This window comes from Rhinoraja longicauda, chromosome 7, assembly GCF_053455715.1.
Source record: "Rhinoraja longicauda isolate Sanriku21f chromosome 7, sRhiLon1.1, whole genome shotgun sequence".
Classification (NCBI taxonomy): domain Eukaryota; kingdom Metazoa; phylum Chordata; class Chondrichthyes; order Rajiformes; family Arhynchobatidae; genus Rhinoraja; species Rhinoraja longicauda.
In genome coordinates, this window is record NC_135959.1 from 48,754,937 (window position 1) to 48,778,507 (window position 23,571).

General features: G+C 43.5%; 1 protein-coding gene across 13 annotated transcripts in view; it reads right to left on the reverse strand.

Moving 5' to 3' along the window:
- LOC144595252 (glutamate receptor 4) overlaps positions 1-23,571 on the reverse strand; it is a 172,964-nt gene that overhangs the window by 141,920 nt on the left and 7,473 nt on the right. For all 13 annotated transcript variants that reach the window (XR_013547475.1, XM_078402511.1, XM_078402509.1 and 10 more), the window contains exon 3: positions 2,903-3,142. Coding sequence is in view for 12 of the 13 variants with exons in the window: in XM_078402511.1 (XP_078258637.1) it covers positions 2,903-3,142 (240 nt within the window). In the remaining variant the exon portion in view is untranslated. The remainder of the gene's footprint in view (positions 1-2,902; positions 3,143-23,571) is intronic.

Sequence of the window (23,571 nt, forward strand, 5' to 3'; positions counted from 1 at the left end):
TGTCACCCCTTGCAAACACACAAACACACATGAGCACATACAGACATGCATACACATATGCGTACACACACAGGCATGCATACACACAAACACACATGCATACACACAGACATGCACACACATAAACACCCATGCCTGCACACACAGACATGCATACACATAAATGCACATGCGCGCACACACATACACACCCACAAGACATGAAATTTGGACGAAAATGGAATCAAGGAACTGAAGATGCTGGTTTATACCAAAGAAAGACACAAAGTGCTGGAGGAACTCAGCGGGTCAGGTAGCAAAAGGAAAAAAAGGATGGGTGATATTTCAGATCGGGACCTTTCTTCAGACAATAGTTTCACTTCGGAGATAAGCTTCAGTAAACCAAAAGCACATTAATTGTGCCATTTCCTTTCTTCTGAACAGTTCAATTAATTGGCACCAATAATATGCTTGCCAATTTCTCCATAATCAGGAAATAAGTACTATTCTGTGCCGGATTATGGCGTGTGCGAATGAAAAGGCATCCTCACTGTTGGCCCCATGAAAGTTATCAATATTTACCTTTAGAGAATTGAGAAGTGGGAAAGAAATGCAGTCTTGGTTTCCTTATGATGTGTCAACAGGAAGCGGACAGATGTGTTGCCTGCTCTCATCTCAATGCACTGAGATGGTACCAGTAGGTGGCAGTACCATCAAGCAGTCTGTATGAGCATCAAGCACATGGATTGCACATTTCACTCATTACCGATGGATTAACCATGGAGGATGAGGTAATATCATCTGTTATTTTGCGACTGAGAAATTCTGAGGGTCACAAAACTTTGAAAAGGTTTTGAAAATGGCACCTTTACAAAGACGAAGGAAAAGACACAAGAAGAGGAAAAGAAGGCAATAAACTTCCGGCAGTCCATTTCCATACAAGAGACGAAACAACATATTCACCATATTTGGGATGACACAGTCGAGCAGTGGTCGAGCTGCTGCCTCACAGTGCCAGAGCCCGGGTTCGGTGTTGACTACGGGTGCTGTCTGAACGGAATTTGTACACTCTCCCTGTGACCATGTGGGTTTTCTCCGGATGCTCCGGGTTCCTCCCATAATTCCAAAGGTGTACAGTTTTGTAGGTTAATTGGCTTTGGTAAAAAAAAATTGTCCCTCGTGTGTAGGATAGTGCTAGTGTATGGCGTGATCACTGGTCAGCGCGGACTTGGTGGACCGAAGGGCCAGTTTCTGCGCTGTATCTATAAAGCCTAAAGCTAAAAAATGTTAATTATTGCTAGGTGACTTTATATTGGACAGACCACCATTTGATCATCTAGACACTTTCAAAGGGCTTAAATCACATATCAAATAGTTTAGCAGTTCTTTAGTACACAAGGATTATGAGTTGGTGGATTATCAATTTATATTCATTAAAGCATTAAAGCAAATCTCAAAATTCAATCTTGATCACCACATGGGGCTGTCCAAATCTGCTCTTCCATCTGGCATTTGATTGAAATGATCAAAATGAATAAATTAGAAGAATAAACCTGGAAAAAAACAGTTTACTAGAATGCTGCCTTGAGTAGGTGATATTAGCTACAGGGAGAGGTTGGACAAACTTGGACTGTTTTTTCTGGAACGAGGTTCCTGGAGGTTGAGGTGTGACCTGATAGAAGTATGTACAATTATGAGAGGAATAGATGAGGTTGAAAGCCAGAAGGTTTTTAACCCAGGGTGGAAATATCAAAGCTTAGGGGGCATAGCTTGAAGGTAAGAGGGGCAAGGTATAAAGGAGATGAGCGGGGCAAGTCCTTTGACAGAGGGTGGTGGGTATCTGGAACGCACTGCCATGGGTGGTAGGGGAGGCAGATACGATAGTGGTGTTTACCAGGCTTATTGATAGGCACATGGATATGAAGGAAATGGTGGGATAAGTTCATAAGTCATGCAAGCAGAAGAAGGCTATTTACCCAACGAGTCTACTCCGCCATTCAATCGTGGCTGATCTATTTTTCCCTCTCGGTCCCATTCTCCTGCCTTCTCCTCATAACCCTTGACACTCTCACCATTCAAGTATCTGTTAATCCCCACACAATGACGTCCTCCACAGCTGTCTGTGGCAATGAATTCCACAGATTCACCACCCTCTGACTAAAGAAATCCCTCCACATCTCCTTTCTAAAGGTCCATCCTTTCTAAAGGGATATGGATCATGCACAGGCAGCTAAGATTGGTATAACCAGGCACCGTTCAGCCCAGAAAATGTGGGTCGAAGCACCTGTTCTTGTGGTGCACCTTTTTTTGTTCTACATCCGATGTATTAAAATACAGATATTGTAACACAGAATAAAACAGTCAACGTGGATGTTGGCACCCGTGTGCCCAAAACATGGCCTGTTTAGTTTAGTTCTAGGTTTTGGAGATACAGCACTGAAACAGGCCCTTGGCCCACGAGTCCACACCGACCAGTGTCCCCACACACTACCACTATCCTACACACACTAAGGACAATCCTACACACACTAAGGACAATTTACAATTATACCAAGCCAAGCCAACCCTGTACATCTTTAGAGTGCGGGAGAAAACCAAAGATTCTGGAGAAAACCTACGCAGGTCACAGAGAGAACATACAAACTCCGTACAGACATCACCCTTGGTCAGGATCGAACCCAGATCTCTGGTGCCGTAAGGCAGCAACTCTACCACTGCGCCACTGAGCTGTAAGGCAGCAACTCTACCACTGCGCCACTGTGCTGTAAGGCAGCAACTCTACCACTGCGCCACTGTGCTGTAAGGCAGCAACTCTACCACTGCGCCACTGTGCCGCCCTGTTCTACTCATCCTTGACTGGAGCATTAAATGGATGCTGTAAACACACAAGTTCAAAGCTGAGTGGTGATATATTCAAACTCACCTCGATCAGTGTCGTACAAGAAGACAAATTTAGTCCACTCATAGTGGTCGAGCAGGCTGAGTAATACCCCTCTCAAAGATGGCCGTAGCTGGAGCACGAACTGGCTCTCTCCCTCTGTCGGGAAACTTGGCGTGATCAAGGAAATGTGCAGTGCTCCACAGAAAGATGTCAGTGTGTGCACAGACCTCTTGTCGTACATGCCGAAGATGGCGAACACTCCCCTCGAGTACTGCGAACAGACTGCAAAGAGAAGAAGAATAAATTCCAATCAGTCTTCATTCACATCAGCATTTTTGGTTGTGTTTAGTGGTAATTTTAGACATCCAGTGCATGGAAAAGCACCTCCGAGTTATATCTGACAGTTGAAACAGTCAAAATATAGTGTTCCAAATACTGTGCTTCATTATGAAACTTCAGGAAAGCATTAGGTTGGAGGATTAGATAAATCTAATTCAATCTCAATCATTAGAATAGCAAATTTATCACCTTTGAACATAGAATAGTACAGCACAGGATCAGGCCCTTCAGCCCACAATGTCTCTGCTGAACATGATGCCAAGACCATCTCTTATCTACATGATCGTAATCCATATCCTTCCATATCCATGTGCCTATCCAAAAGCATCTTAAATGCCACTGTCATATCTGCCCCAATCACCAACCCTGGCAGTGCGTTCCAGGTACTTACCACCCTCTGTGCCATAAAGTTGTGCCGCACATCTCCCCTAAACTTTGCCCCTCTCACCTTAAAGCTATGCCCTCTAGTATTTATTTTTCCATCCTAGCCAAAAGGTTCTGACTGTCTAAAAAGGTTCTGCCTGTCTATCTATGCCTTTTATAATTTTATATACTTTCAGTAATTGGTTTACCGAAGCCAAGATAGTAACCAGATTTATTTATAACTCCATATTCTTAGTTCAATTTGATTAGCATTTAGTTTGTGGACGTCTAATGGATTTGGTAATTAAATTCAGCAGAATTCGTGTTCTTCCTCTTTGTCATCTGCCTTCTTTGTACAATTACAATGGGATCTTGATCAACTCGGTCAATGGCTTAAGGAATGGCAGATGGATTCAGATAAATGTGAGATGTTGCAATTTGGTAGGACAAACCAAGGCAGGACATACATAGTGAACGGTAGGAACCTGGGCAGTGTTGTAGAACAGAGAGAGCGCGTGGTGCAGGTATGGAACTCCACGATGGTGGCAACAGAAGTGAACAGTCTGGTGAAGAAGACATTTGGCACACACACTCTCACACTTTAAGATGAGAGGGGGAAGATTTACTAGGAAGCTGAGGGGCAACTTTTTCACTCAGAAGGTGGCAGGTATATGGAATGAGCTGCCAGAAGAGGTAGTTGAGGCAGGTACAATAGCAACATTTAAAAGACAATTGGACAGGTATGTGGATAGGAAAGGTTTAGAGAGATACGAACTAAATGAGGGCAAATGGGACTAGCTTAGATGGGGCATCTTGGTTGGCATGGACGAGTTGGGCTGATGGTTTCATGACATGCCTTCATTGAGTACAGGAGTAGGGTTGACATGTTACAGCTGTACAGGTTGGTGAGGCCACATTTAGAGCACTGTGTCCAGTTCTGGTTGCCCTGCTATAGAAAGGGTCTCATTAGACTGGAAAGGGTAAGGAGGAGATTTACAAGAACATTACCAGGAATGGGTTTGAGCTCTAAGGAGAGGGTGGATAGGCTGGGTCTTCTTTTCCCTGGAGATTAGGAGACTGAGGAGTGGCCTACTAGAGGTATATAAAATCATGAAGGTGTCACAATAGCCCCATCCTTGGATGTCGCTCTGATCTCTTTAACTGAGTGAGTGGCCAAAAGAGGCCAATCCACAGCATCATTGGTAAGGGCTGGGTCCAATTAGCTGATTTTGGTTTGGCCACTTGAACCTGGTTACCCTACTCCCTATAAAACCCAGATATTCTGGAGGAGGGCTTCTATTTACCCAGCATCTGCAGTTCCTTGTTTCTCCAATAACCTTGGGCTGAGGGAGAAATAGACTAGCCATGATCTAGACGAAGGAATAAAATGTAAAATATCCAGGTTTGAGGACACAAAGCTGGGTGGCAGTGAAGAAAGCAAGTGGCATGTTGGCCTTCATAGTGAGAGGATTTGAGAATAGGAGTAAGGAGGTCTGACTGCAGTTGTACAGGGCCCTGGTGAGAACACCTGGAGTATTTTGTGCAGTTTTGGTTTCCTAATTTGAGGAAGGACATTCTTGCTATTGAGGGAGTGCAGTGTAGGTTCACCAGATTAATTCTCGGGATGGTGGATCAACTGGGCTTGTATTCACTGGAATTTAGAAGGATAAGAGGGAATCTTATAGAACCATATAAAATTCTTAAGCGATTGGACAGGCTAGATGCAGGAAGAAATGTTCCCGATGTTGGGCGAGTCCAGAACCAGGGGGCAGTTTAAGAATAAGTGGTAGGCCATTTAGGATTGAGATCAAGAAAAACATTTTCACCCAGAGAGTTGTGAATCTGTGGAATTCTCTGCCACAGAAGGCAGTGAAGGCGAATTCACTGGATGTATGCAAGAGAGGGTTGGATATAGTTCTTGGGGCTACAGAATCAAGGGATATGGGGAGAAAGCAGGATTTTGGATGATCAGCCATGATCATATTGAATGGCAGTGCTGGCTCGAAGGGTCGAATGGCCTACTCCTGCACCTATTTTCTATGTTTCTCTGATTGAATGGTGGAGCAGACCTGATGGGTGGAACTGCCTAATTCTGTTCCTATATCTTATGGTCTAGTACCCATATGATCATAAAACCATCATTATGGTGAAGTTTATATTCCTCACAACACGTGCTTTCTCTCAGACAGATTTCCAAAGTGATGGCAATAAAAATGAATTGCAATTAAAATTCCTAATCACTAAATTCTGAGCAAACTTGCTACAATGTAACACACTTCCAACATCCAATCACTGTGCAAATCTGGATTTCAGCAGAAGGGTGAGGTCAGGGTGGTGCAGCAGGTGGAGCCGCTGTCTCATAGTGCTAGAGACCCGGGTTCGATCCTGACCTTGGGTGCTTTCTGCATGGAGTTTGCAAGTCTTCCCTGTGACCACGTGGGTTTCCTCCCACGTCCTAAAGACGTGCGTGTTTGTAGGTAAAATGGCCCTCTGTAAATTGTCTCTAGTGTGTAGGGAGAGAGTGGAATAACATCGAACTAGTGTGAACGGGTGATTGATGGTCGGTGTGGACTGGGTGGGCAGAAGGGATGCTGTAGCTCTAAGCAAAACTAAAAATAAGTTTAGATAGCTAGTCAGCACGCTGTGCTTTGTTGTTTTAAACAAAAAGCAGAAGCTGATGGAAGCGTATGGTGCTTGGCTAAAGAGCAGCCTGTGAACATTATCATGATGACATTCTGACCAAGATCAGTCAGTGTGCTTCACATTGCTGCCTGCATCCCTCTGGCTTCACACCAGCATCTCTGACGCAGAGCATGGAGAAATCCTCAGGCCGATTCAAGACGTGCCTCAAATTAATGATTTCTACAGATGGTTGCAGGGAGCAAGCTCATCTTTTAAGGCATGTCCATAATCTATTTGCTGGAAGCCAAATGCAAAAAATAAAATAATCACGGCTTTGTTTATTTTTTAAGTACAAATTTCCCTTTCCTGTACTCTGGCACTAGATTTAATTAGACATTTATTTGGTGGATTTTTTAATTACCCCACGGAGCCCCGCATGATAAAACAATGTACACAACCCACATCAAACAAATGTCTGCAGAGTAAGTAGCCATATAATTCATCAATGATAACTATGTTGGAGATAGGCAGTGGGATCTCAATGGAGATCCAGTTATATTCTGTTTTTACACATTTGTGATTTGTTTCAACTTTTTCCCCCAAAAGAAATAAAAAGATACCGATTCAAAAATCTCCACGTTATTAAACTAAGGAACTCCCTGTCACCAGTGGCAGTTTCAGACGGGCAAGCCAGTGGAATGAGAATGGGACAACATCACCAAGATTAGCTCAACCCACTGAGATCCCAGCCAGGAAGTTCAAAAGAATGCTTGTGGTGGTAGAGCCATAGAATTAGAATCATACAGCATGAAAACAGGCCCTTTGGCCCAACTTGCCCAGAGCAGCCAAGATGCCCCATCTACACTAGTTCCACCTTGCAGCTTTTGGCCCATATCCCTCTGGAATATAGTTCTCAGTATTGTAGCGCATCAGTTCCATAGAAAAAGTCCAATGTCCACAATAGGTGAATCAGTTCACAAGCCTGGTGACAGAGGGGAAGAAGCTGTTCCTGAGTCTGGTGGTGTGCACTTTCAAGCTTCTGTATCTTCTGCCAGATGGGAGTAGGGAGAAGTAGGAATGACTAGAATTGGACAAGTCTTTGTTTTCTGTTTTTACAACTAATGTAATCATTATTACAGTCTAGGAAATGAGAGTCAATTTTCATATAGCAAACCTGGACAAATGACAATGTGATATAAGAGCAAGATAATCCAATGAATAGGGAATAAGTATTGACGAGGATACTGGGAATATCCCAGCTTCCCTTCTTCAAATAGCAACACAGGATATTTCCCATTCCTGGTTGCCAAACACTTGAACTCCCCTTCCCATTCCCATACTTACTTTTCTGTCTAAGGCTTCCACCATTGTTAGAGTGAGGCCCAACGTAAATTGAAGGAACAGCAATTCATATTTCACAGGCAGCTTACAACCCAACAGTATGAATTTCTCCAATTTCAAGTGATCCTTGCATTCCCTGTCTCTCCGTCCCACCCCACCCCAGTCGGCCTGCTAGTTTCACTGCTTGCATCCATAAATCTCTTCGTTATAACCTCTTCCACAGCCAACAGTGGACCATTGCGGGCTCTAGCTTTCCTTGGTGATCGGTGCCGGCTCTGATTTTTTCTGAACCTGTTCATACCTCTAGTTTCCCTCTCCTCAGTCCTTGAAGGAAGTTCTCAACCCAAACGTCACCTATTCCTTTTCTCCAGAGATGCTGCCTGACCCACTGAGTTACTCCAGCACTTTGTGTCTATCTACAAGATATTTATGTTAATCTGAGGGATCTAACAGCACCAAGGTTTCCCTTTATTTCCACAGCCATGCCTGGTAGAATCATAGTCATACGGCATGGAAATGGGGCCTTCAGCCCAACTTGTACATACCAACCTAGATGCCCCATCTAAACTGGTCTCATTTGCCTGTGTTGAGCCCATATCCCTCTGAACCTTTCCTATCCAGGTACTTGCCTACCATGGAAAGGGTGGCATTTGCCTAGCAGAGCACTCGGTGTAGATTTTAGTACACAGTCCTCTGGAAAGTGTCTGAAACTAGAACCTACTAATTCAGAGGCAGTACTCGAGAGCCTGAGCTATAGGGAGAGGTTGAGCAGGTTGGGACTATTCCTTCAAGCTCAGGATGATGAGGCATGATCTTATAGGGGTACACAAAATCATGAGAGGAATGGATCGGATAAATGCACAGAGTCTCTTGTCCAGAGTAAGTGAATTGAGAGCCATTGGACACGGGTTTAAGGTGAAGTGGGAAAGATTTAATAGGAATCTGAGGGGTAACTTTCACACAAAGGGTGGTGGGTGTCTGGAACGAGCTGTCGGATGAGGTAGTAGAGGCAGGGACTATCGTAATCTTTAAGAAACAATTAGACAAGTACATGGATAGGACAGGTTTAGAGGGAAATGGGCCAAATCCAGGCAGGTGGGACTAGTTTAGATGGGCATGTTGGTCGGTGTGGGCAAGTTGGGCTGAAGGGGCCGTTTCCATCCTGCATGACTCTAAGTAGTACAACCAATTGAACCGCGGCGGACATGCACACAATACCACTCGGTGCAGCAATGGCATTTATGTGGTAATGAAGCAAGATCACCTGCGGAACTCTGCCTCCAGTTGCATTCTGTCACTGCAGTGTTTCTCAGTTCAAATCACAAGTGCAGCAGAGTGCAATGTTCCTCAGATCTGTCAGCACGTTAGTGTGGGTGAACGCTTATAGCCTGCAGATTTCGTATTAGTCAATATTCCTCAGTGGCCTGACCTTTGCAAGTACTATCTTTTCGTTCAATCCTAGGACCACCGTCTCCGGTAATTCAATCCCCCTGCTCTCACCCGCCCCCTCCTGATGCCAGCCTCTCCAGGGAGCTCTTGCAAAAGTCCCAGTCAAGGGGATTGAAGAGTAAATGCTGCCCAGAAATGCTGGGTTTAATATCTGCGGGGTGTGTCCTTACCAAATAGAGATGAGCAGTCATCATAATAATGGGGATATCAATGAGCAGAAACAAAATGGCATCAGTCGCATAAACACCATTCAATGATACTTTATTGTCACATGTACAATGTACAGTAAAATCATACCGGTTGCATGAAAAACAAAGCATTTCACTGTAGCTAAGTACATGTGACAAAGTATCATTGAATGGTGTTAAGGTGATCGATGCCATTTTGCTTCTGATCATTGATATCCCCATTATTATGACCTCACATAAGCAATACACAAGTGTCGCCACGTTTCTGGGGGCTGACAAAGTTACAAAGGTTTACTGAACAGTCCTGTCTACTGTCGGCCACCACCCGGCTGGGTCCACCTTCGTTAATGGTGGAGGGGGGGAGGGGAAGCAGTCAAAGGCAAGATGACTTGCTTCCCCTCTATTCTGTTTGGATAGTATACAAAATAAAGCTTTTCACTGAACCTCAGCACACATGACGATAATCAACCTAAACCTAAAATGGACCCAAACGACAACCTTTTGGTGGTGGTGGTGATATGGAACATGCTTCCAAAGGTTAGACACGAAGTGCTGGAGTAACTCAACGTGTCAGGAAGCATCTCTGGAGGAAAAGGATGGGTGACATTTCGGGTCAGGTCAACCCGAAGTGTTGCCCATCCTTTTTCTCCAGAGATGCTGCCTGACCCACTGTGTTAATCCAGCACTGTGTCTATCTTTGGTATAAACCAGCATCTGCAGTTCTTTGTTTCTGCATCTATGCTTCCAAAAAAACTGTAGAAATGGGTACACTTACAATGTTGGAAATTCATTTGGTCAAATGAAGACACATGGGACATGCTTGGATTTTTGTAAGATGGATGAGCTGGGCTGAAGGGCCTGTTTCCATGAAGTATGACTCCAATTCAGGGATATGATTGCAAACTATCCACCTGGTTGGATGTGTGCAGTCTCAACAACACCAAAGAAGTTTGACACCATGTGGGTCCCTCATCCTGTTTAGTTCATAAGTTCTCTCAATCAATCACAATCACAATAATACTTTATTAGCCAAGTATGTTTTGCAACTTACAAGGAACTTCATTTGCCATACAGTCATAACAATAAAAAGCAACAGGACAAACAAAATACATTTTAACATGAACATCCACCACAGTGATTCCTCCGCATTCCTCACTGTGATGGAAGGTGAGAAAAAGTTCAATCTCTCACTTCTTTGTCCTCCAGCAGTCGGGGGCCTCTAACCTTCCGTAGACGGGATGATCTTGACTCCCATTGTCGGCGGCGAGCCTTCCTCATCGGGGCGATCAAGCTCCATCATCGGGGGGGGGGGGGGGGGGATCTTAGCTCCCCCGCGCCAGCGATCTACCCCGGGTCGGGACCAGTCGAATGTCATGTGGCTGTTGGAGCTCCCGACTGGTCTCAACCCGATGTGATAATCTCCAGGGTGCGGTTGGAGCTCCGATCCAGGCAAGGAATCGCACGCTCAGATGGTAAGTCCACTGCCCCACAGAGGCTCAAAGTCAGTCCCAGACAGGCCTCCAGCTCCACGATGTTAGGCCACAGAGCGACCGGAGATATGACCCGCAAAACAATTGGATCTCCGGCAAGGTAAGAGATTGGAAAAAAAAGTTTCCCCCTCCCCCTTCTCCCACCCCCCACATAAAACAAACCAGAGAACATTTGCACAAACTTTTAAAACTTACCAAAAATAACAAAAAAAGTTCAAAAACAACAGACAGGCTGTAGGTGAGGTAGCCATCATGCGGCGCCCCCCTGGTGGTAGCAGAATTAGGCCATTTGGCCCATCAAGTCTACTCTGCCATTTATTCATGGCTGATCTATCTTTCCCTTTCCAACTCAATTCTCCTGCCTTCTCCCCATGACACCTGTACTAATCAAGAATCTATCAATCTCTGCCCTAAAAATATCCATTGACTTGGCCTCCACAGCCCTTTGTGGTAATGACTTCCATGGATTCACCACCCTCCGACTAAAGAAATTCCTCCAACTTTCTAAAGGTACATCCTTTTTTTCCTGAGCCTCTGGTCCTAGACTTTCCCACCAGTGGAAACATCCTCTCCACAACCACTGTATCAAGGCCTTTCACTATTCGGTAAGTTTCAATGAGGTCCTCCCTCATCATGTTTGATTGACCCATCACTTGCAACTGATGCAGATGGGTTTTGTCTGCTGCATGGATCAAGTGCAATTAGTCACACAGCAATGACAGATTCGGACGTTCGATCCTGACCTCGGGTGTTGTCTATGCAGAGTTTGTACGTTCTCCCTTTGACCGCGTGGGTTTTCCCCCAGTGCTCCAGTTTCCTCCCAGACAAAGACGTACAGGTTTGTAGGTTAATTGGCTTCTGTGAATTGTAGATTGTCCCTAGTGTGTAGGACAGTGCTAGTGTAAGGATGGTCGCTGGTCAGTGCGGTCTCGGTGGGACAAAGGGCTTGTTTCCATGCTGTATCTCTAGAGACTAAAGTTAGCAACTCCCATGCCTGCAACACCCACCTCCAGGACAATGGGCCCATGGGAACACCATCACTGGTAGGTTCCTCTCCAAATCACCCGTCATCCCCTGTTTCAAAAATACATCACTGTTCCTTCATTGTCACTGTGTCTAAATCCCGGTGGAGCCTCCCCAACAGAATTGTTGGGGTATCTTCACCAGATAGAATGGAATGGTTCAAGGCGGGTGACATCTCAGTCACTTTCACAAGAGCAATTAGGCATGGGCAATAAATGCTAGCATTTCTGGTCAATCTAGCGATACATAGAGGAAAGGAAAAAATGCATTCTGCTTTCCGACTGCTCATTTGTTGTTCCAACCCAAAATAAAGACCTACTAAATCACAAAGGGCATTAAAACATTTGCAAAGGCAGGAAAGCAATTCCATCACAGCACAATGTTGTGGAATGGAGAAAGTAGCCCGATAAGGTTTAGGTTTTTCTCGTCGGATGTACCGGTGCAGTGAAAAGCTTTTGTTTTCCATGCTATCCAAACAGATCAAACCTACATAGAAACAATTAAGTCAAGAGTGTTTTATTGTCACATATCCCAGACAGAACAATAAAATTCTTACTCATCTTGATAATCAGTTCAAACTCAAGTACAATAGCTAGAGCAAAGGGCAAGATACAGAGCGCAAAATATAATTCTCAGCATTGTAGCGCATTGTTCTATGTTGTTGGAATATTAACTGGGGGAGATCCAACACATTTTATATTGTGATTGAGAAGCTGTACTTGAGTGATTGAGACCATTTGATGAAATAAAGGTGCAGAGGTTGGCGAGCAAACTCACTCGACAAACTAGTTCGTAACCTGGTTTCAATAACTAGTTATTTAAATGGTGCTCCTGCAGCTGTTAGTGGCCTGAATACTGGGAGAGCTGTCATCTAGTGAGTCGGCTGCCTAGCTAGAGCTGGCACGGTGGTTGTTGCCTGGCTGTGCCAGAGACCAGGTTCGATCCTGACTACTGATGCTGTCTGTACTGAGTTTGCACATTCTCTGGCGTGACAGTGTGGATTTTCTCCGGGTGCTCCAGTTTCCTCCCACATTCCAAAGACGCACAGCTTTGTAGGTTAATTGGCTTCTGTAAATTGTCCCTAGTGTGTATGATAGTGCTAGCGTACATAGCGATCGCTAGTCTGCGCAGAATCGGTGGGCTGAAGGGCCTGTTTCCACGCTGTATCTGTAAGGTCTAAATCCTAAGAAATGGGCAGATTGCAAACCAGCTTCTTGCCTCCATTCTCCTCTCCACCATCTTTTCACAGATTACTGCAATGCATCGTTGCAGGGACAAGTAAATTGAGGTGATCCCAGCAGACAGACCAATCCAATTCGAGAGTCTTCAGTTCAGTCTCACCAGCCTGCCATTCATGTTTCAAAAAGTGAAACTACCTGAAATGTATTATTCATACACTTCTGCAGCAAATGATAGATTGTTAAATGTTGTTTGTTGCCGTGTCTAATGAGACCTTCATGTTCATTATTCATATCTGACCTTTACTGTGAGGGAAACTGGGAGTAAAAGCAGCAGCCTTTTTCAAGAAAATGTTTCCAAATAACATCAATAGAAAGCCAGATCCCTTGTATTTAAAATCTTGTGCATGGCAATCCGCGACTGCCGAATAAATCTCTTAAAAAGCTTGTTCATTCTATTGTGTAGGGAAGAGCTGCAGATGCAGGTTTACACCAAGGATAGACACAAAAAGCTGGAGTAGCTCAACGGATCAGGCAGCATCTCTGGAAAAAAGGAATAGGTGACGTTTTGGGTCGAGACCCTACTTCAAACTGAGAGTCAGGGGAGAGGGAAACTAGAGGTATAAAAAAGGTTGTTCATTCTATTGTTTGATGAATGAAACAGCTTTGTTGATGTGATTACAGTAACAAATTGAAACTGCTTTAACTTTGCACAGTGGTCTCCGAAACAAGATCTACCAATTCTAACAAGTCTCCCCTTACCTGAGAGAATAGAAGATTCTCCATTTGATAGTTGAGATGGTGTTTATCACAGACATGCACAGTTCAATTGTGTTTCATCATAGAGCCAATACAAAATCCTCCTCATGACCTACAAAGCCCTCCATAACCTGGCCCCATCCTACCTGACTGACCTACTCCACAGACACACTCCCACCTGCACCCTCCGCTCTGCTGCTGCCAATCTCCTGTCCCCCCCCATCCGGACCAAATTCAGATCCTGGGGGGACAGGGCTTTCTCCATCGCTGCTCCCACCCTATGGAACTCACTACCCCAAACTGTCAGAGACTCCTCCTCACTCACCACATTCAAAACATCACTGAAGTCTCACCTCTTCAGCACTGCCTTCAACCACTGAAGGTCACCTCACCTTCTGTCTCCTTTCTCTGTTCGTTTACTTATTTATCTATTTACTCACTTCTCTATGTTCTAGAAATCCCTGTAAAGCGTCTTTGAGTGTTTGAAAAGCGCTATATAAATGTAATGCATTATTATTATTATTATTATCTCAATACTGCTTCTCTGCCACAACATACAATATAATAAAAACAAACTGCTGATGCTGGTTTATATCAAAGATAGGCACAAAATGCTGGAGTAACTCAGCGGGTCAGGCAGCATCTCTGGAGCCAATGGACAGCTGATCTTTTGGGTCAGGACCCTTTTTCAGTCTGAAGGGTCCTGTCCCGCAATGTCACCTATCTATTTTCTCCAGGGATGCTGCCTGACCCACTGAATTACTCCAGCATTTTCTGTCTCTCTGCCATATAAAATGTGTTGGATTTCCCCAGTTCAGACCAGTTAATATTCCGAGAACATTGACCTATCTAAGAACACTAACGCTGGTTTACTTACAAATGGAAAAAATGAATTTATTATTACATTTATGGAATAATAAATTACGATCTGAAGCAACAAAATACCAAATGTCAATTTTATTGATAATTTTCTTGGGTCTGATCGGTATTACATACTCGACATATGGTATCACTTATCATTGTGCTATGGGGGGGGGGGGGGGAAGAGAGGAATGGTGCACATAATTAATTTGCTTACACTCCTATGACTTGTGTTCAGCATAGCGCATTGAATATTTTTTATTGATTACTTTCTCTCATTATATAATCAGGATTGGTTCTTTGAAACATAATTAAATGTTTCAGTAGCCTGATAGTTTATTTATGCGCTGGAGAAATCTGTTACAATGACTTAAAGTACTTTAAAATTGTAAATGCTGGTGTAAAATTAAATTATAAACCATTTTCTGGCCCGTAACAACACAGAACGTAGAACACCACAGCACAGGAACGGGCTCGTCAGCCCACAATGTCCATGATAGCAAGATAAACCTTGTGGCACAAAGTCTATCTGTTACAGCAGAAGACAAACTAAATCAACCATAATATTTATCATAAGATTTAGAAGGAACAATTCATGGTTGCTGCAGCTGCTGCCTTGGTATAATAAACATGAAAAATAGACCTTGATCTATTTTAGCAGATGATCTTTCTTTTTACATCCAGGCATGTTTACACACTCATTCTCTTTCTCACACATGTGCACACACAAAATTTATCATTTGCATAAATGAAATGTTTCTTCTGTCTCTCTCACTCATAAAGCTCCCTTCTCTCTCTCATATATGCCTACAACAACTCTCCAACCTGCACACACAAGTGTACAGTCTTGCTTTCTCTTACATCCACACTCCATCTTTCTTTCTGTTTTCCTCTCACTCACACAGACATATACACAAACACAAAAGCACACATGCTCTCTCTCTCTCTCTCTGTTACACAAAGACTCACAGACACACACAAGCACATACACTCACACACACACACAAGCACATACACTCACACACACACAAGCACATACACTCACACACACACAAGCACATACACTCACACACACACAAGCACATACACTCACACACACACAAGCACATACACTCACACACACACAAGCACATACACTCACACACACACAAGCACATACACTCACACACACACAAGCACATACACTCACACACACACAAGCACATACACTCACACACACACAAGCACATACACTCACACACACACAAGCACATACACTCACACACACACACAAGCACATACACTCACACACACACAAGCACATACACTCACACACACACAAGCACATACACTCACACACACACAAGCACATACACTCACACACACACAAGCACATACACTCACACACACACAAGCACATACACTCACACACACACAAGCACATACACTCACACACACACAAGCACATACACTCACACACACACAAGCACATACACTCACACACACACAAGCACATACACTCACACACACACAAGCACATACACTCACACACACACAAGCATGTACAGCACTCTCTCTCTCACACAGACTCATTCTCACAAAGCAAAGTTGTTCCAGTCACACTCTCACTTTCTATTTATCTCTCTCTTTCAAAAACTGACACATATGCATCATCTGTCTCTCCCACACAGTCTCTCACTAATTAATAGTCTTGCTGTCACACACAGATTCTATGTGAAATAAAGGAACTGGAAATCCTATCTGTTATACACACATGCACAAATACATACATATGCACTCATACATAAAATCTGCATATTTTTCATACACACATGTACAGTATCTCTAACACACACACAATGTCTTTGCTTCGTATACAATTCCTTGCTCGCTCTCTCTCGCCCAACTCTCACTGTCACATACAAGTTGACATTCGTGCATGTGAAAGAAGGAACTGCAGATGCTGGTTTATGCGGAAGATAGACACAAAATGCTGGAGTAACTCAGCGGGACAGGCCGCATCCCTGGAGAAAAGGAACAGGTGACTTTTCAGGTCGAGACCCTTCATCAGACTGAGAGTCAGGGAGGGGGATACTAGAGGTATAGGCAGGTAGCCACTGGAGCCCCCAGAGAAAACCCACGTGGTCACGGGGAGAACATACATTTGTGTATGCATACACACAAACACATACTATTTCTCTTTGTATAACTCTTTCCTAAATGCTTCAAATTTTTCTCTTTCACCATACCTGAAAGATAATAACATTTAAAAATATATAGCTAGCCTTGTATATTTAATTGCTGAACAATGAAAGATGTTCCATTATCAAAACTCCAAGATTAAGGTCTTTGCCAATCAGAACAGCAGTTCACTACGATTCACTTGGAGGGTGGAAAACATTCTCCTTTATAATAATTATTATTATCACATTTTCAAATACATGAACTGCTAAAGATTATTTTTCCTCTATTTTCCAACTTTTTCTGGATCATCAATATGAAGGCATAAATTGAAAGCAGGGTATTTGACCCCTTGTGTTTGGCCCAGCACACATTTTGTACATTACATCATCACTCCTTGCCCTCACTAATCCCTTAACTCACTTAATAACCACAAAGCAATTGATCTTTATCTCAAATATACAGAGACTGAGTCGTCGCAGTCTTAAGTAGAGAATTTCAGAGATTCACTACCTTATCTCTTCTCATCTCAGTCTTTAGCTCAAATATGCAGCGTTGAAACAAGCCCTTTGGCCCACTGAGTCCGCGCCGACCAGCGATCACTCGTACACTAGTTCTATCCTAGAGACAATTGCAGAAGCCAATTAACCTACAGACCTGCAAGTCTTTGGAATGTGGGTGGAAACCGGAGCACCCGGAGAAAACCCTTGTGGTCACAGGGAGAATGTAAAAACTTCGTGCTGTCTGATCTATGACTTTACTTTCTAGGATTCCCAGGTCCCTCTGAACACCAATACTTTCCAACCTTGGACTATTTAAAATACAATCTGTCTTTCTTTCTTCCATTCCATCTGATTTATCCCTGCCCATTCACCTTTTTAGAGATTAAAACCTGCACATCTTTGGGATGTGGAAGGAAACCGGAGCACCTGGAGAAAACCCACGCAGTGAGAGGGAGAACATACAAACTTTGTACAGACAGGTAACGTTTCGGGTCAGGACCCTTAGGGTTATAGACTATGGAAACAGGCTGACCAGGATGCCCCATCTACCCTTGACCACCTGCTCACTTTTGGTTCATATCCCTCTAAACCTTTCCAACTTGTCTTCAGACTGATTGTCCGTTCCCTGCACCCGCCGAGTTCCTCCAGCACTTTGTGTTTTGCTCATGTTTCCTGCATCTGCAGTTCCCTTGTGCAGTCCCTGCTATTTTTCAAGTGCCACTGTTACCACTTCCTGACTAATAGATCACAGTATATTCCCCACCAATGGTGTTATGTTAACTGCTCTGCAGTTAGCAGTTTTCTCTTCATTCTTAACTAGCGTGGTTAAATTTACTACCTTACAACTGTGGAAATTGTTCTAATGTGTATGATATTTTGCAAGGTCAGCCAGTGCATCCATTATTCCCATGGCCTCCTCTTTCAAAGCCCTAGAACGCAGGACATCAAGTCCTGGAGATTTATTTTCTCTCAGTTCCACTTATATCTCTCGCACAGACCTTCCACCAATTCTAATTTATTTTGAGTTTCTCATTCATTTATAATACTCCTCTATTTCTGATTACCTTCTTTCAGACAGGCAGGCAAAAAATAGGTGTTTAATTTCTCTCTATATCTTTATTTCCCAATATATTTCCCAATTTGTAAGGGATCCACATTTAGTTTTGTTATCTTTTTATTTTTACATGCCCATAGAAACTCTTACAATCTTTTCTTATATCTCTTGTTATCTTCCTTGTATTCTATATAAAAATGCACATGGAGTAACTCAGCAGGTCAGGCAGCATCTCTGGAGTACTTGGTCAACGACGTTTCAGGAATCCTTGCATGTAAAGTCATAGAGTCGGGACCCTTCTTCAGACTGATACTAGTAGGGTGGGAAAAAGCTGGAAAAGCGATGGGGGCGGGACAATAGACAATAGACAATAGGTGCAGGAGGAGGCCATTCGGCCCTTTGAGCCAGCACCAAAGCCTGGCAAGTGATAGGTGGATACAGGTGAGGAGTACGGTTGGCATATGGGTGAACAAAGCCTGGCATGTGTTAGGTGGATACAGGTGAGGAGTACGATTGGCATATGGGTGGACAAAGCCTGGCAAGTGATAGGTGGATACAGGTGAGGAGTACGGTTGGCATATGGGTGGACAAAGCCGAGAGATGAAAAGGAGACAAATGGGTCCGTTTAGGAGAGACAAGCAGTGAAATGTAAAGCCAGAGGAAGGGATAGAGGAGGAAAGGGTTGCGGGGAACAAGTGGAAAGGGGTGAAAAAGGGGGTGGTAGGTGGGTGGTTACCTAAAATTGGAGAATTCAATGTTCATATTGTTGTATTGTAAGCCACCCATGCAGAATATGAGGAGCTGTTCCTGCAAACTCGTATTCACTTTTCCCTTTTCTTGAAATGCCTCTTTTGTTGTGAACAAATATGGGCTTCCACTCATGTATTATTTTCAGTAACACCAGTGAATGGCAGCAATAGAAGCAGATAGCTTTATTCCCCTATCTGACTTTTCATTAAATATTACAAGTGCAAAAATTGTTCGTTTTACCTTTCCTAAGAACAACGTTGGGCACTTAGGGCGGCACGGTGGTGTCGCGGTAGAGTTGCTGCCTTACAGCGCCAGAGTTCTGGGTTCGATCCTGACTATGGGTGCTGTCTGTGCAGAGTCTGCACATTCTCCCTGTGACCCTGTGGATTTTCTCCGGGTGCTCCAGATTCCTCTCACACGCCAAAGACGTGCAGGTTTGTAAGTTAATTGGCTTCGATAAAATTATAAATTGTCCCTAGTGTGTAGGATAGTATTAGTGTACGGGGTGATCGTTGGTCGTTGCGGACTCAGAGGGCCGAAGGGCCTGTTTCCACGCTCTATCTCTGAAGTCTAAAATCTAAAGTCACTTTAAGAAACCTGTAACTGAATATTAGTGATCAGCCGAATAGAAAAAGCAATCACGTTTCAGGAAATTACCAATATCACAGTGAAGATCACAGATTTATTTTCCCATTTGTAGATTCTGTGTCGGTGTGATGAAAATTCATCATCCGATCAACCCAACCATTAAGAATGATCCGTTATGAAAATACTTATCAAAATGACAGCACCTATTTAAATATTGTAGACTTCATAGCTCCGTGCAGTCTCATTCTCATAAGGACAACACTCAATTCTTGGTGGTTACTTTATTTACAATATAGGATTAACCCAGGATTCCTCTGCCAACTTCCCAAAATACCTGCTACTATCCACAGGCTCAAAGAGCGAGTCCAGGTAATTTGTTGTTAAAGGTGTAGGAAGAAGCTGCAGATGCTGGATTATGCCAAAGATAGGCATACAATGCTGGAGTAACTCAGCGGATCAGGTAGAATCTCCGGAGAAAAGGAGTAGGTGATGTTTCAGGTCAAGACTGAAGTGTCTGAAAATGTCTGAAGGGCCTCAACCCGAATCGTCACCTACTCCTTTTCTCCTGAGATGCTGCCTGACCCGCTGAGTTACTCCAGCATTTTGTGTCTGTCTTTGTTGCTAAAGGTTCTGAACTTCACAATTACGATTTCTCCCCTGAAAGGGCTAACCTCATTTATACTACGGTATGCTTTGGAAATATCTGCTTGTTAGTGGTGCAAATGTCTTCATATTATGTACTCTTTGACCTCAGTTCCTGAAATCGGCTCCCAAAATTAGAACCCAATACTGCAGGCATGCAATTGATTTCTGCTACCAATAAGAAAATAGCGTTAACATTCATCTTATTACGATTGAAAAATCTGCTATTCATCTTTATTCACAGTATTTTTAGTTCAGAGTTGCTTTAAAGAAGTGCACAAGGGCAGTTTACTCATTCAATGTAATCTGTGATACTAATGCATTTATAACCCAAGCTGCAATCATGATCTATTTGAAAGCTTTGGAGAAGACAGGAGCTGTCTGAACTCCTGCAGTGTGGCATTATGTACACAGTGGCTGCACCTTAAACTGAAAAGCTTCAACATTTTGCACATAATGCAAAATCTGGCTAAATACAATTTCATGTTTTTGATGCAGATTCCTGGTGCCTGCTAAAGAGGCCTTCTTGCAAAAAGGTGTGCAACAGCTCAATGAACTGAAAGGTATAAAGCCAGCGATAGATACAAAGTGCTGGAGTAATGCAGCAAAGTCAGGCAGCATCTCTGGAGAAAAAGGATGGGTGACGTTTCGGGTTGGGACTGAAAGTAGAGGAGAAGGAACTGGAGGTAGGAAAAGGCCAGAAAGCACAGTCTGCAACAGATGACCAAGGAAGAGTGGAGTCCATAATGGGTCCTTGGTAGCTGGGGGAGAGGTGATCAAGAAGGAATACAAGGAATTGATCAGTGAAACTAACTGGACAACTAAGCAGGGAAGGGGGGGAGGAGAGAGAAAGAGAGAGAGGGACGGTGGGAGGGGGAGAGGGAGGGGGAGGGGGAGGGGGAGAGGGAGAGGGAGAGGGAGAGGGAGAGGGAGAGGGAGAGGGAGAGGGAGAGGGAGAGGGAGAGGGAGAGGGAGAGGGAGAGGGAGAGGGAGAGGGAGAGGGAGTGAGGTGAGGAGTGAGAGGAGGGAGTAGGAGGGGTGGTGGATGTAGGGGTGGGGATTGGTGAGGGTGTTGGTGAGGAGAGGAGTGGGAGTTGGTGTGGGTGTGGGTAGAGTGTTGTGGAGGGAGGGGTAGTTGGTTTAGATGGATGTGAGAGGAGAGCAGGGAGGGAGAGGTTGAGTGGAGAGGGAGATTGGTACATTAGAATTAGAGCACATCTGAGTTTATACAAGGTCTGTAGGTGTAATAGTGAGATAAGGGATCAGTGTTAGGTCATTAATGGTCAAGGGTTTAGGCGGAAGAGTACTGTATGGACAGAGTGACCAGCTGCTTTAGACACTGCTTTACTAGTAGCTAAATCATGATGATTGAGACTGATGATGCAGCATATTCTTCGTTGACAAGATGTGCAGATGCACGAATCACTTGCCAAGTGTTAGGAGAATCAAGATCAGAGACACAGGTTTAAGGTGAGTCTATCAGCAAAACACTGTTAAATCTTAAATTGTATTGTACTGTACACAATTCTTTGCTCGATACTTTTCTTTTGCAGCTTCTGGAGCATTGCGTTTCTTAATGAAATACCAGAGGAATAAGTCACAGATTGACCCAGCTGATGCTGATCAAAGCATAGGTCCACACTGCAGCTACAACTATCAGCTCAAGAGAACAAGACTCTGATTACTTTTAACATTATTTCATTTCTCATTCCTTATGCCAGCTGAGAGCCATCTCCTGTAAAACTCCAAAGGTTAAATTTAAGGGTGCTGATGTAATTGAATGTTGCAATGGTGGGACTTACTCTTTGTGTATAATTTAAGTATTGATTGGTGAATAGAACTATAAACTTCCTTCCACAGTAATCTTATTTGGATGAAGGAGATACAAGAAACTGCAGATGCCTGAAACTTGAGCAAAACACAAAGTGCTGGAGAAACTTAACGGGTCAGGCAGCATCTGTGGAGGGAATGGTTCAGACTCAAGATATGTATGATTGGCTCCAATGCAGCGATGGCCAAAACACAACCATGTGTTGAGTGAGAATGTAGGAATTGTCTTCATTAACCAATTGTAAGAATTATGATCTTCATTAACCAATTGTAACAATTATGATCTTCCAAAATTGGAGGAACAGCACCTCATATTTTGCTTGAGTAGCTTTCAACCTGGCGGTATGAACATTGAATTCTCTAATTTCAAGTATCTTTATCTTACACTCCCCTTCCCTCCTCCCTCCCTAGTCGTTTTTACCAGTTCCACTGTTCTCCACATTGTTTTTCTTGAGATCACATCTTCCCTAGCCAACAATGGACCTACCAGGCACTGCCCTGCCTGAGGTTATAAGATCATGTGATAGGAGCAGAATTAGGCCATTCGACCCATCATGTCTACTCTGCCATTCAATCATGGCTGATCTATCTCTCCTTCCTAACCCAATTTTCCTGCCTTCTCTCCATAACCTCTGACACCCATACTAATCAAGAATCTATCTATCTCTACCTTAAATATATCCACTGACTTTGCCTCCACAGCCTTCTGTGGCAAAGAATTCCACAGATTCACCACCCTCTGACTAAAGAAATTCCTCTGCATCTCCTTCCTAAAAGAACATCCTTTAATTCTGAGGCTATGACCTCCAATCCTAGACTCTCCCACCAGTGGAAACATCCTCTCCACATCCACTCTATCCAAGCCTTTCACTATTCTGTACGTTTCAATGAGGTCCCCCCCTCATTCTTCTAAACTCCAGCGAGTATAGGCCCAGCGCTGTCAAATGCTCATCATATGTTAACCTTCTCATTCCTGGGATCATTTGTGGCCAACCCTGATTGGTCCTGGTCTTTTCTGGCTTCCAGCTATTCACCTCCCCCCCCATCTTTCAGTCTGAAGAAGGATCTTGTGTCTATCTATGATCTACCAGTGCTTGATGCCAATGCTGAGTAGAACATACCTGTAAGTGATATTAAAAGTTTATAAAATAAGAAGACTAAATAGAGGATAAAAAATCTAGCAGACTGCATATGTATTTATAAAGCAGATAATCTTTTAGATTATTTTAAGCGCTGCACATAGAGAATGATGTGCTAAATCAATATTTAAGACACATGGAAATCAGCATATACGTCTCTCATAGGTTGACTGCAGTCAGGGATGTTGTTTCATGTATGTGCCAGTAGAATAACACAAAATTGTTCTTCTCGATCTTTATGTAGGCAAAGGCTAAAGCCAAGACATTCCTGAAGATTGAATCATACGAAGTCGTGACCTCCAGCAGTAAGACGATTGATTCGTTTTTTGGGGACTCTGGTCAGCTTTAGCTTAAGGGACAAGTGTAATGTTCCATGCATTCTCAAACTGGCTTACATTAGCTTGACAATTTTTTGGGGGAATTAACTTGATT